Below are 14,750 nucleotides of genomic sequence, written 5' to 3'. Positions count from 1 at the left end.
AGTAATTTTTTTTTTTTTTTTTTTTTTTTTTAAGAAACACAGGGTCTCACTCTGTTGCCCAAGCCGGACAGCAATGGTGCAATCATCATAGCTCACTGCAACCTTGACCTCTTAGGCTAACGCGATTCTCCTCCGTCAACCTCCTGAGTAACCAGGACTACAGCATGTGCCACCACACTTGGCTAGTATTTTATTTTAGTAGAGATGGGTCTTGCAATGTCGCCCAGGCTGATAAACTCCTGGGTTCGAGTGATGCTCCTACCTTAGACTCCCAAAGGGCTGGGATGACAGGCATGCGCTGTGACACCTGGCCCATTGTTGCTGAATGAAATCCTAAACATTCTTAGGCCGATGGCTTTCCTCAATGAAAGACTTTCTCAGCATTTTTTTTTTTACTTGTTAGTCTTTAATTTTTCTGATGTCTCTTTCCCTCCTTCCTCACCCCAACCTTTGGACCATGAATTTCTTTCTATTTCATATTGACTATACTTTCTTAAGTCTTTCCCTTATTCTGAGCTGAGGTTTCTCCTTTGGGGGTGTCCTCCCACATGTTGGGCAACCAATCAATGACTTACTCTTTAGTGTTCTTGTTTAGAGTAAAAAAAATTCGAAGAATGTGACATCTTGACTGAGGTAAGAGCATTTTATAGTTGTTGCAGATAGATTAAAAATTAAAAAGTGAAAAATAATTTGATTATTGATGACCATAAGTATGTCTTTGCTAGTAATTTTCCAGCCAGTCTACTGGGGCTACTTTGTTGTATCTGTCAATTAGTCTTTATTAAAAGTAAAAATAGAATAATGATACTGCCCATGGGGATATTTTTATTATGATTTCAAGATTTGCTTATAACATTCTGTTTGAGGTTCTGGCTCTATTGCTGCAAACATTATTCATTCATTAGGTCTTTTAAATTTTGATTATTTGATAGGTATAAACACTGGGATACAAATCACTTAAGACATGGTCCCTGCCTTCAGGGAGTTTATTTATAGCTTCCTATTTTTCACTGATCTTTAAAGTTCTTTATACTGAACTTTTAAACATTAATTGTGCACTCATCCTGACACTAAATTTGTCAGTTACATGAAGAAGCTGCAGACTCCCCTTTTCTGTTAAATCTAAAGCCTGTGATGGAATTGAAATATGACTAATAAGGAGTATATTTGAAAGAAAAGTTTAGGGAAAATTAATAAAGTGTGATTTATACCTGGCATGAACCCTTTAAGAATTATTTTGGCCCTTGATGCTGGTGAGGTGGCTCATGCCCTGTAATCCCAGAACTTAGGGAGGCTGAGGCAGGTGGATCACTTGAAGTAAGGAGTTCAAGACCAGCCTGGCCAGTATGGTGAAACCTCGTCTCTACTAAAAATTCAAATATTAGCCGGGAGTGGTGATGGGTGCCTGTAACGCAGCTGCTCAGGAGGCTGAGGCAGGAGAATCGCTTGAACCCGGGAGACAGAGGTTGCAGTGAGCCGAGATCGCACCACTGCACTCCAGCCCAGGCATCACAGGGAGACTCTGTCTCTAAAAAAAAAAAAAAAAAAAAGAAAGAAAAGAAAAAAGTATTATTTTGTCCCTTGAAATCCAAAATAGTAAACAGTTGTTCACAAATAAAACATACTCATTTTTATTTTAAAGACTAAAACAGTAAACTGTCTAAATAGAATATTGACTCTGGGTCAGAATCCATTTAATTTCTAGCTTCAGCAACTAAATTACATAACCGAATTTCTGTATCTTCTGGAAAAGACAAAACATGATGCAAGAAAAGGCAATGTGAGTTGACCCTGCAGCACACAGCGTCCAGTAGGGGGCGCAACCCAGGCCTTTCCCTGTACTTGACTGTCTCTTGAGGTAAAGGGGTTCCCTGGGTGGAGAGTTGGGGGCAGCTCTGCCACCAGCATCAGCCATTGACTCCCACATCTCAGTGGACTTGGGACCTGATAGGGTTTGGCTTTGTGTCCTCACCCAAATCTCATGTGGATTTGTAATTCCCAGTGTTGGAGAAAGGGTGAAAGGTGATTGGATTGGGGTGGATTTCCCCTTGCTGTTCTCATGATGTTCACGAGATCTGGCTGTTTAAAAGTGTATAGCACTTTCCCATTCAGTCTCCCTTCTTCCTGCTCTGGCCATGTAAGATGTACCTGCTTCCCGTTTGCCTTCTGCCATGATTGTAAGTTTCCTGAGGCTTCCAGCCATGCTTCTTGTACAGTCTGTGAAAACATGAGCCAGTTACACCTCTTTTCTTTATAAATTACCCAATTCTCAGGTAGTTCTTCATAGCAATACAAGAAAAGATGAGTCCAGGACCTTTCCTGTTCTCTGTTGTAGGGGGAGCCTAAGAGTGTCCATCTCCTTCTTAGCAGGCCACTGGGTCTTTGCCTTCTTCCTGTTCTCACCACCCTTTCCCCTTAGCTCTGAGAGGTTAGTCTCTGAGTTCCATTCTAGGCTTTGCCCTTCACGGACCAGTAGACGACTTCTGGTCTCCCTAAAAATGCCCCTTGTCAGAAAACTGTTCCATAACCTCCCTTTCTACAGTTAGCTTCCCTACTGGTCTCACCCCTTCTGTTATTTTCTCTCATAGAACTTTGGTCTTTTTCTTCATACTATTTTTTATTTTTATTTTTTGTTTTTGAAACAGACTGTTGCTCTGTCACCTAGGCTGGAATGCAGTGGTGCAATCTTGGCTCACTGCAGCCTCTGACTCCTGGGTTCAAGCTTTTCTCCTGCCTCAAGTAGCTGGGATTATAGGGGTGTGCCACCACATCTGGCTAATTTTTGTATTTTTAGTAGAGGTGGGTTTTCAGGCCTGTAATCCCAGCACTTTGGGAGACCTAGGCAGGTGGATCACCTGAAGTCAGGCGTTCCAGACCAGCCTGACCAGTCTGGTGAAACCCCATCTTCTTCTTTACACTTTTTACAAAGGAATAATATTTTATTCCCATTTGTGATATTTGCTGGTTTAGCCTCTGGTTCCCCCATTTAATTGGAGGCCACGGGAGTCCACAGATCCGTCTTATTCACTGTTACTCAGCCAGAACATTGCTTGTGTTTGGTAACTCAAAATGCTTCACATACTCCACAAATAAACCCGTGACTTCTTTTGGGTGTATTGGGTTTATATTTTTACGCAATAAAATGTATTTATTTGGTTAGATTCCAATGTTTTCCATCAAACTAAAGCAGAAAAATAACATGTATTTTTTTGGAGACAGAGTCTCGCTCTGTAGCCCAGGCTGGAGTGCAGTGGTCCGATCTCGGCTCACTGCAACCTCCGCCTCTCAGGTCCCAGTTCAAGCAATTCTCCTGCCTCTGCCTCCCGAGTAGCTGGGATTACAGGCATGAGCCACCACACCCAGCTAATTTTTGTATTTTTTTAGTAGAGATGAGATTTCAGCATGTTGGCCAAGCTGGTCTTGAACTCCTGACCTCAAGATCCGCCTGCTTCAGCCTCCCAAAGTGCTGGGATTACAGACGTGAGTCACTGCGCCCGGCCAAAAAATAATACTTTTTAAATATCTAACACTGTAAAATACTTGTTTTGTTACAAAGAATTCTTAAAGATTTTTTGTCCTTGTCATTCTGATAGGAAGGTAACAGGCTGTGTTAGACAGGGTGTCTGTCTCAATATAGGATGCCCATTATTACTATTTTTAAAAATTGTTTTCTCAGTATTGAAGTTTTCTATGCATTCGAGTTGTCTGAAGGTTGCATGTAACAGGGAGAAAATAGAAAGTTTCCAAACCGGTTAGTCCAGTTGAAGCACTTAAGTGGCTTAAGTCTTTGATATTAGTTGAGCCAAGTAAGGAAGTTAGTAAGGCTGGAGTTACTTCTGCTCTGTGAGGGACTGTAAATGGTGTTTTTTGTCTGCATGCAGCTTGAAAGAGGTGAGGGCATGGCTTGGAAGAGAGAGCCCTATGCAGAGAATGAGGGACCTGAATTCCTCCTATGCTTTCTGCTGGGGTTTCCTCCCAGGAAGCTGTGAGACTAGCTTAAGGTATTACACTGAATGCTCCTAGCTTCACGTCTGAAATACAGTTGAGTTTATGTGCGTTATAGACTTGAAATTGTCACTTCTTGTGTCTGGTTTCTTTCTCTGATATTGGCATGACTTCAGCGTTCCCTCCAGTCTGATAAAAGTCTGGAGATGAAGAAACAATTTTCTTTTTGAGCCAGAGTCTCACTCTGTCACCCAGGCTGGAATGCAGTGGTGCAATCTCAGCACACTGCAACCTCCATCTCCTGGGTTCAAGCGATTCTCTTGACTCAGCCTCCTGAGTAGCTGGGATTACAGGCGTCCACCACCGCACCTGGCTAATTTTAATATTCTTAGTAGAGATGAGGTTTCACCATGTTGCCCAGGCTGGTCTGGAACTCCTTACCTCAAGTGATCTGCCCATTTTGGCCTCCCAAAGTGCTGATTTTACCATGCCCTGTCTGGAGCAACAAATATTTCCTAGCTGATAGCATGTGGCATGCATCAGGGATAGTCACATGGTCCCTGCTGTCACGGAGTGTGCAGTAAAACTGCGTATCAGGGATGGTGGGGAGAGGGTTGTGTTTTGTTTGTTTCCTTCATCCAAGATAGACATAAACTCAGTAAACCGTGACCTGAGATTATTTGGAAGTGAGAGGGGACAATTTTCTTTATGTTATTTTATTTTTCATTTCCGTAGGTTTTTGGGGGAACAGCTGGTGTTTGGTTACATGAGTAAGTTCTTTAGTAATGATTTGTGAGATTTTGTTGCACCTGTCACCTGAGCAGTAGACACTGTATCCACTTTGTACTCTTTTTCTCTCACCCCCACTCCTACACTGTCCCCCAAGTCCCCAAAATCCATCATATCATTCTTAAGTCTTTGCATGAGTGAGGATAATTTTCAGTAGGGTCATGAGTACAGCTTCCCTGAGAAGGTGTTGTTTAAATGGAGACATCAGCAATGAACACCAGAAAGCCACGTGAATTGATAGGTGAACACTGTAAGGGAAAGGAAAAAAAAAATGTGTGAAAATGCCATTTAGTATGAAAAAACTTAGTAGGTTCAAAAAGCGAAGGCAGCGTCCTGTTTAGAATGGTGTGAGAAGAGGAAGAGGGGACAGATAAAGCTGGCAGGGTATGCAGGGAGTCGATCGTGCGGAAATTAGTGGACCAGCAATTTGTGATTAATACCAGAGTGAATGGAAGGAGTTGATTTGTGCCGGATGAGGAATCTGACTGATGTGGGGAGAACCTATGGGACAGGACAGGTGGGATTTGGGATATTAATGGAATGTGTCCAAATGAGAGATGCGAGAGTCCACCAGCATGATGTGTGGTAGATGTGGAAGGATGGGTTTCCATGAGGTATATCCTGAAGATATGATGGATAGGATTTCTAAGGTGGTGAGATTGTACTCATCTTGCCTATTGATTCTCTTGTCTCCTAATCTCCATAAGGCCATGAATGTGAATTTTATTTACTTGTTGTGTGCCACTTTTGTTTGTGGCAACACCTAGAACAGGACCAGGACTCAGGGTGCCCAGCGTGTGCTTGTGAATGAAGGAAAGACTCTGTCTTTGAGTTCAGGCTCTAGACCTCGCGTCGAGTCCACAACTCATAGGATGACTCTGCCATGTTAACACAAATTAAAAGATTTCATGATTTTAATAGCTTGGATGTTAATCCATTGTGCCAATATGCCACATTTCCTTTATCTATTTGTTTGTGGATAGACATTTAGGTTGATTTTCTATGTTGGCTATTGTGACTAGTGCTGCAATAAACACTAGAGTGCAGATATCTCTTTGACATGCTGATTTCATTTCCTTTGAATAAATAACCAGTAGTGGGATTGCTGAGTCATACAGTAGTACTACATTTAATTTTTAAAGGAATCTTCATACCGTTTTCCATAATGGCTATACTAATTGACATTTCTGCTTCTGCCAACGGTGTATAACAGTTCCCATTTCTCCACATCCATGCTATCATTGATTATTTTTTGTCATTTTGATGATAGTCATTCTAATTGGGGTGATGGTTTTGATTTGCATTTCCCTGATAATTACTGATGTTGAGCATTTTTTTCATATACCTGTTGGCCATGTGTATGTCTTTTGAGAAGTATTTATTTAGGTCTTTTGACCATCTTAAAAATCAGATTATTACACTGTTGGTGGGAGTGTAAATTAGTTCAACCATTGTGGAAGACAGTGTGGCGATTCCTCAAGGACCTAGAAATAGGAATTCCATTTGACCCAGCAATCCCATTACTGGGTATATATCCAAAGGATTAGAAATAGTTCTGTTATAAGGACACATGCACATGAATGTTCATTGCAGCACTGTTTACAATAGCAAAGACCTGGAACCAACCCAAATGCCCATCGATGATAGACTGGACAGGGAAAATGTGGCACATATCCACCATGGAATATTATGCAGCCATCAAAAACGATGAGTTCGTGTCCTTTGTAGGGACATGGATGAACCTGGAAACCATCATTCTCAGCAAACTGATAGAAGAGCAGAAGATCAAACACCACATGTTCTCACTCATAGGCGGGTGTTGAACAATGAGAACACATGGACACAGGGAGGGGAGCACTACACACTGGGGTCTGTTGGAGGGAAATAGGGGAGGGACGGTGGGGAGTGGGGAGTTGGGGAGAGACAGCAAGGGGAGAGATGCCAGATGTAGGTGATTGGGAGGAAGGCAGCAAATCACACTGCCACGTGTGTACCACGTGGGAATATATGCAACAATCTTGCATGTTCTTCACATGTACCCCAAAACCTAAAATGCAATAAAATAAATAGAAAAAAAATCAGATTACTATTTTTTTTGCTTCTCAGTTATTTGAATTCTTTATGTATGCTGGATATTAACCCTTATCGGATGCACAGTTTACAAATATTTTCTCCATTTTTATGGGTTGTCTCTTCACTCTGTTGATTGTTTCCTTTGTTCTACAGAGTCTTTTTAGTTTGACGTAATTCCATTTGTCTATTTTTGCTTGAGTTGCCTGTGCTTTTGAGTTTTTCACCAAAAAAATCCTTGCCCAGATATGTGTCATGAAGTGTTTTCCCAGTGTTTTCTTCTAGTAGTTTCAGATGTCTTACTTAGGTCTTTAATCCACTTTGAGTTGATTTTGACATATGGTAAGATGTAAGAATCTAGTTTCATTCTTCTGTATATGAATATCCAGTTTTTCCACTATTATTTGTTGAAGAGACCATCCTTTCCCCACTGTGTGTTTTTAGTGCTTTTGTTAGAAATCAGTTGGCTGTAGATGAGGAGATTTATTTCAAGGTTCTCTTCTGTTTCATTATTCTATGTGTCTATTTTATTCATATGCCATGCTGTTTTGATGATTGTAGCTTTGTAGTATGTGTTGACATTGAGTAGTGTGATGTTCCCAGCTGTGTTCTTTTTCACTCAAGATTGCATTGGCTCCTTTTGTGGTTCCATATGAATATTAGGATCATGTTTTCTTTTTTTTCTTTCTTTTTTTTTTTTGAGACAGGGTCTCACCTGTCACCCAGGCTGGAGTGCAGTGGCTCAATCTTGGCTCACTGCAACCTCCACCTTTCAGACTCAGGCAATCCTCCTTCCTCAGCCTCCTAAGAAGCTGGGACTACAGGCATGCACTGCCATACCTGGCTAATGTTTGTAGCTTTTGTAGACACATGGTCTTACTGTGTTGCCCAGGACAATCTCAAATCCCAAAGTGTTGGGATTATAGGCATAAGCCACTGCATTCAGCCTTGTAGAAACATTTTAAGAATATTCTTCCAGTCCATGAACACAGAATATCTATTTATTTGCATCCTCTTCAGTTTCTTTCATCAGTGTTTTATAGTTTTCAGTAGAGATCTTTGCCTCCTTGGTTAAATTTATACATATATATATATATATATATATATATATATGTTTGGTAGCTATTGTTAGTGGGATTGTTTTATTGATTTTTTTAAAGACAGGGTTCACTCTTACCGTCCAGGCTGGAGTGCAATGGCACAATCTCAGCTCATTCCAACTTCTGCCTCCTGAGTTCAGGTGATTCTCCTGCCTCAACCTCCTGAGAAGCTGGGACTACAGGTGTCCACCACCATACCCAGCTAATTTTTGTGTTTTTAGTAGAGACGAGACTTCACCATTTTGGCCAGGCTAGTCTTGAACTTCTGACCTCAGGTGATCCCCCCCACCTCTGCCTCCCAAAGTGCTGGGATTACAGGCATGAGCCACTGCACCTGGCCACTTTCTTAATTTTTTTTTTTTTTTTCAGATAGCTCACTGCTGGCATATAGAAATACTACTGATTTTTTTGTGTTGATTTTTGCTTCCTACAATTTACTGTATTCCTTTATTCTAATATTTTTTGATGGTTTCTTCAGGGTTTTCTGTTTATAAGATCATGTTGTCTGAAAACAGGCACAATTTGGCTTCCTACTTTCCAAATTGAATGCCCTTTATTTCTTTCTTTTGCCTAATTGCTCTACCCAGGACTTCCTGTGCTATGTGGAATAGAAGTGGTGAAAGTGGGCATCCTTGTCTTGTTCTGGATCTTAGAGGAAAGGCTTTCTTTGAGCTTTTCGTCATTCTGTAGGATGTTAGCTGGGAGTTTGTCATATATGGCCTTTATTGTGTTGAGATGCACTTTTTCTTTGTTTTTATTTTTTGAGACAGAGTATCACTCTGTCACCTAGTGTGGAGTGCAATGGCACGATCTAGGCTCACTGCAACCTCCACCTCCCGAGTTCAAGAGATTCTCCTGCCTCAGCCTCCCAAATAGTTGGGAATACAGGCGCCTGCCACCACACTAGACTAATTCGTGTATTTTTAGTAGAGATGGGGTTTCACCATGTTGGCCAGGCTGATCTCAAACTCCTGACCTCATGATCCACCTGCCTTGGCCTCCCAAAGTGGTGGGATTACAGGCTTGAGCCACCATGCCCGGCTAAGATGTACTTATTCTATACCTAATTTGTTGAGTGTTTTTATCATGAAAAGATGTTAAATTTTATCAAATGCATTTTTTTGCATCTATTAAAATTATGACTTTTCGTTCTTGATTCTGTTAGTGTGGTACATCATGTTTGTTGATTAATGTATGTTAAACTATTCTTGCAACCCTGAGAGGAATTTCACTTGATCATGGTGAATGATGTGTTTAATGTGCTGTTGAAATTGGTTTGCTTGCATTTTGTTGAGGATTTTCACATCTATGTTTATCAGGTGTATTAGCCTGTAGGTTTCTTTTTTGTTATTGTCTGGTTTGGCTATCAGGATGATTCTGGCCATGTAGAATGAGTTTGGAAAATTGTCCCCTCTTCAATTTTTTTAAATAGTTTGCAAAGGATTGATATTAGTTCTTCCTTAAATTTGGTAGATATCATCAGGGAAGCCATCAGGTCTTGGGAGACTTTTTATTGCAGGTTCAGCCTCATTAACTCATTATTGGTTTGTTCAGATTTTCTATTTCTTCTCAATTCAGTTTTGGTAGACTGTGTTGGTCTGGGATTTCTCTGTTCCTTCCAAGTTTTCAAATTCATTGGTGATAACCACCTACATCACAAAATTAGATCTCAAAAAACAAAAACAAAAACAAAAAAACCCAACTTAATATTGCACCTCAAGGAATTAAAAAAAATATCACAAACCCAAAATTAATAGAAGGAAGAAATAATAAAGATCCAAGCAGTAATTAATGAAATAGTGAAAAAAGACTATAAAATGTTAGTGAAACAAAAAGTTGGTTTTATAAAAAGATAAAATTGACAAACCTTTAGCTTAGACTAAGAAAAAAAGATTCCAATAAAATCAGAAATGAAAAAGATGACATAACTGATACCACAGAAATACGAAGAGTCCCAAGAGAATATTATAAACATGTGAGGATGTAAATGAAGCACAGACTTTGATCCAGCAGCTTTGGGGTGAGGCCCGTGATTCTGAATCCCTAACAAGCTCCTGGGTGAGGCTGAAGCTACTGGTCTGCAGACCATGCTTTCCCCAGCAGGGGTCTTGGATTTCAGGGAACTCTGATATCTAGAGAAGATAGAGGACAGCATTTGCTGAAAGAAAGAGAAGGGTGCATCATGGCAGCAAAATCAGGTACAAAGATATACATACTGTGCCATCAACTTGGAAAGTGAAATTGTGATTGAATGGGCTTTCTAGGGTCTCCCCTTTTTTTGATGACAAACACGTCTCCTGATTATAGCACCACATATCAGATTCTCTAGACCCCCACTTAGAGATTATCACTCATGCCTTCCTCTGCCATCCTTGATAGTTTTTTTAAAAAAAATTGATTTAGCAATTGCGAATCAAGATGGGCTGGAAGTGGTTGCTCACACCTTTAATTCCAGCACTTTGGGAGGCTGAGGCCAAAGGATCTCTTGAAGCCAGGAGTTTGAGACCAGCCCGGGCAATATAGAGAGACCCCATTTCTGAGTGTAGTGGTACGTACCTGTAGCCCCAGCTTCTCGGGAGGCCAAGGCAGGAGGATTGCTTGAGCCCAGTAGGTCAAGGCTACAGTGAGCCGTGATAGTGCTATTGCACTCCAACCTAAGGGACAAAATGAAACCTAATCTCAGAAAAAAAAATAAAGAAAACAAAACAAGTGTGAATCCCTTGAGAATGAGTAGGGATGTTTTTATATTCATCACTCTATCCAGTGGTGAGCATGGTGTCTGCCAGATCATAAATGCAGATGCAGCAGGATGTCCATGGCTCAGCCCTTCAGGCATAGACATCAAGAGTGGCAGCCCAGTGGTTGTTAGCTGTGATTCTGAAAGTAGAGAACTCTGGGTGCCCATGCTAGCTTTCCTGCTTACTGTCTTAGCTTCAGGTGTCCTTTGTAAATGGGGGTGATGATAATAGCAACTTGTCCGGCCAGGTGCAGTGGCTCATGCCTGTAGTCCCAGCACTTTGGGAAGCCGGGAGTTCAAAACCCGCCTGGACCACATACACCCCATTTTTATAAAAAGCGGACAAATTATCCTGTCATGGTGGCATGTGCCTGTAGTCCTAGCTACTCGGGAGGCTGAGCTGAGAGGATCACTTGAGCCCTGGAGGGCAAAGTATATAGTGGTCCAGGTTTGCACCACTGCTCTCCAGCCTGGGTTTTAAAGTGAGACCCTGTCTTAATAATAGTAATAATGGCACCTTGTAATGGTGCAGATTAAAATGAGGCACTATGTGTGAAACTTTTAGCTCCTGTGCCTGCATCCAGGAAGTAATGAGGAAACAGTTGCTGGCAACCAGCCTTTGACAAAGGGATGCATGGAATCGTGACTTTTTTTTTTTTTTTTTTTTTTTTGCTTTTTAGTCAGGTTTAATAAGGACACAAAAAAATGAATTCCTCATCTCACCGTTACCTCAGCTCCTGGCCCAGGAACACAACTACAGCTCCCCTGCGGGTCACCATCCTCACGTACTGTACAAAAGGACAGCAGAGGAGAAGGTTCAGCGGTACCGCGGCTACCCCGGCTCTGGCCGGAATAATCCTGGTTACTCCCCAGGTCACATTCCCCATGCATCTCAGAGTCGAGAGACAGAGTATCACCATCGAAGGTTGCAAAAGCAGCATTTTTGTGGACGACGCAAGAAATGTATGTAAGGAAACTTTTTCTTGTTCTGTTCTCATGTGGGCCTCGACGGGTTTTCCTGAGTGCTGTTGGGTGTACAAGCTTTGCAAATCAAAATGGGGCTACCCTGAGCGTCCGCCTTGGCATACGACCAGCAATTAGCTCTCTCAGGCACATGCTGGATGATCAGTTCTTCTAGGTGAAGCTAGAAAAGATTTAGATAGGGTTTCTCTTTTGCCCTTTTGGTATCTGCTACTTTTATGCCAAAGGTCCCAATCTTCTCTTGATTTCTGTGCTTTTGAGAAAAGTACCTAGATTTCCAGTGATAAAAGAAATCAGAGATAAATGTCTAGGTGTGACTGGGTGTCCCTTTTGAGGACAGCAAGGAGAGACTTCCAGAAACAAGAAGATTAGCATGTGTGGGAGGTAGCTGTGAAATGCAGGGACCCTTGAGCATGGTTTGTGACCTAGATACAATTTTCAGCTGTTGGCAGACCGCGATGTCTAATAGAAATGTAACATAAGCCCTAAATACAATTTTTTATTATTTTTTTTTCTGAGACGGAGTCTTGCTCTGTTGCCAGGCTGGAGTGCAGTGGTGCGATCTTGGCTCACTGCAACCTCTGCCTCCCGGATTCGAGTGATTCTCCTGCCTCAGATTCCCGAGTGGCTAGGACTACAGGCACCATGCCCAGCTAATTTTTTGTATTTTAGTAGAGATGGGTTTTACCATGTTGGCCAGAATGGTCTCGAACTCCTGACCTCATAATCTGCTCATCTTGGCCTCCCAGAGTGCTGGGATTACAGGCATGAGTCACCGTGCCTGGCCACATTTTTACATTTTTTATTAGCCACAAGTTTTAAAAGTTTAAAGAAGGGGTAAATTTAACCCAACATATACAAAATATTATCTCAACATGTAATCAAAATTACATATTATTAGTGAGAGATTTACATTCTTTTTTCATATAAAGTTTTGGAAATCCAATGTTTATTTTAAACTTACAGTACTTAACTTACACCTGTCAATTCATATGATAAATTTTTATTGAAAACACTTAATCTCCATTTAACTTGTATAAAATTAAGGTCAAAAAAGTAGATTTACGTACTCAAGTTGTTTCGGACATACTTAAAATATTTTCTTTTTTCTTTTTTTTTTTTTTTTTTTTCTTTCTGAGATGGAGTTTCACTCTTTTGCCCAGGTTGGAGTGAAGCGACATGATCTCGGCTCACTGCAACCTCCACTGCCCAGGTTTAAGGGATTCTCCTGCCTCAGTCTCCGAGTAGCTGGAATTACAGGTGTGCGCCATCACGCCTGGCTAATTTTTGTATTTTTGGTAGAGACAGGAGTTCGCCATGTGTGCCAGGCTGGTCTCGAACTCCTGGCCTCAGGTGATCCACCCACCTTGGCCTCCCAAAGTGCTAGGATTACAGGCAGGAGTCAAAAGATTTTCAATAACTAAATCAAGTATTGCTTTTTAAACTTTTAAATTCTTCTGTAGCTCATTAGCTACATGTGGCAAGTGTGTACCAACTTGGATAGCCCACCCAGAAGGTGGTTATTCTCATGGAGAAGAGGAACTGGTATCACGAAGATAGTAATCAGGAGGAATAATGGGATTATTTCTACCATTTTCACTGGTTTTTGATTTTTTGGTGTCATTGAAATATCCTCATTAAGGACCATCCATTTAGCATGTATAGAGTAATAATTCAGCCTGTATTAAGGAGAGTAATAATGTTTATAGTGATCAGTCATACTTGATATGAGACATCAAAGCTAATCTTTACAGCAACCTTATAAACCGGTGTCACCTGTTTTCATCATTAAGGAAACTGAGACTCAAGGTCCCTGAGCTCATAAGTGGCCAACCTGAGTTTTTAAATCTAACTCTAAATAATTTGATGTCTTAATTTTACTCTGTGGAGGGCTATGTTCACTATTACAGCTGGATGGGTTTTATAGTACTAAAATGTTTGTGTAGTAGTTAGTACACAGTTAATTCCCTGAGCTTTCCATATGCCACTTTTTACCCCAGGAATGTGTGTAGGAGTTGTTCACCAGTAGCTGAAGGCATCATGTCTGGTCGAGCAGAAACTTCGAGGTCTCTGCTCACTGGCTATGGCCAGTATCCATTATGTTAATTTGGTGCCCACACTCTACCAGTTATGAAAAGTGTTTAATACAGTTTTTAATATCACCCCCGACTATGCTGTTTCCTCAGTAACTAAGTCAATCTCACAGCAAAGAGTTCTTACCACTTCTTATGTGCTGTGTTAAAGTTTGTGTTGATGAAACAAGAGTTTAAGACATGGGTAGTATTTTATAGCCGTTTACATTTTATTTAGAAAATAATATGTAAAGTGATATATTTAATGAATTCATAATGAATTTAGATCCAAAGGATAAACACTATTTCTGCAGTTTTTGAGTAGTAAAATGAGCATTTTCTACTTCCAAAGTTTCTCCCCACAAAATTGATTTTTTTTGACCTGTTCCACTAACTAGAATTATAGGTCGTTTTTGTTGTTGTTTGAGATGAAGTCTTACCCTTTTGCCGAGACACTCTATGTCAAAGCTACGTGCCTAGGTGTGGTTGGGTGTGACTTTTGAGGTCATAAAGTAGAGACTTCCTTGTGGAGAGCAGTGGTGTGATCTTGGCTCACTGCGACCTTTGCATCCTCTTGGTTCAAGTGATCCTCCTGCCTCAGCCTCTCAAGTAGCTGGGATTACAAGCATACCCATCACACCTGGCTAATTTCTGAAATTTTAGTAGAGACAGGGTTTCACCATGTTGGCCAGGCTGATCTCAAATTCCTGGCCTCAAGTGACCCACCACCTTTGCCTCCCAAATTGCTGGGATTACAGGTGGGAGCTACCACACCTAGCCTAGAGCTTTTTTCTTTTTCTTTCTTTTTAAAAAAAAAAAAAACTTTTTAGAGCATTTTCGAGTACTGAATTCATCCATGCATCCACTATCCATTTATTTATGCATTAATTCCTCTATCCACCAACCCTTTAATCCATCCACCATCTATTCATCCATCTATCCACCCATCCATCTATCCACCCATCCATCTATCCACCCACCCAACCACCCATCCATCCATCCATCCATCCATCCATCCTATCCAATCCACTCATGTACCCATCCATGCATCCAAAC

The 14,750-nt window shown here is 41.1% G+C and overlaps 1 protein-coding gene across 3 annotated transcripts in view; it reads left to right on the top strand.

The window, feature by feature from the left end:
• ADAMTS18 (ADAM metallopeptidase with thrombospondin type 1 motif 18) overlaps positions 1 to 14,750 on the top strand; it is a 156,723-nt gene that overhangs the window by 56,551 nt on the left and 85,422 nt on the right. For 2 of the 3 annotated variants that reach the window (XM_032284505.1, XM_032284504.1), the window contains one exon: positions 11,322 to 11,604. In XM_032284505.1, the coding sequence (XP_032140396.1) occupies positions 11,322 to 11,604 (283 nt within the window). Of the gene's footprint in view, positions 1 to 11,321; positions 11,609 to 14,750 lie in introns of all 3 variants that reach the window. The other variant, XM_032284503.1, reaches the window with a different exon arrangement.

The sequence above is a fragment of the Sapajus apella genome, unplaced genomic scaffold (assembly GCF_009761245.1).
Source record: "Sapajus apella isolate SASKATOON/1434 unplaced genomic scaffold, GSC_monkey_1.0 scaffold15, whole genome shotgun sequence".
In the NCBI taxonomy this organism is placed as follows: domain Eukaryota; kingdom Metazoa; phylum Chordata; class Mammalia; order Primates; family Cebidae; genus Sapajus; species Sapajus apella.
This window is presented reverse-complemented; position numbering and strand designations above follow the sequence as displayed.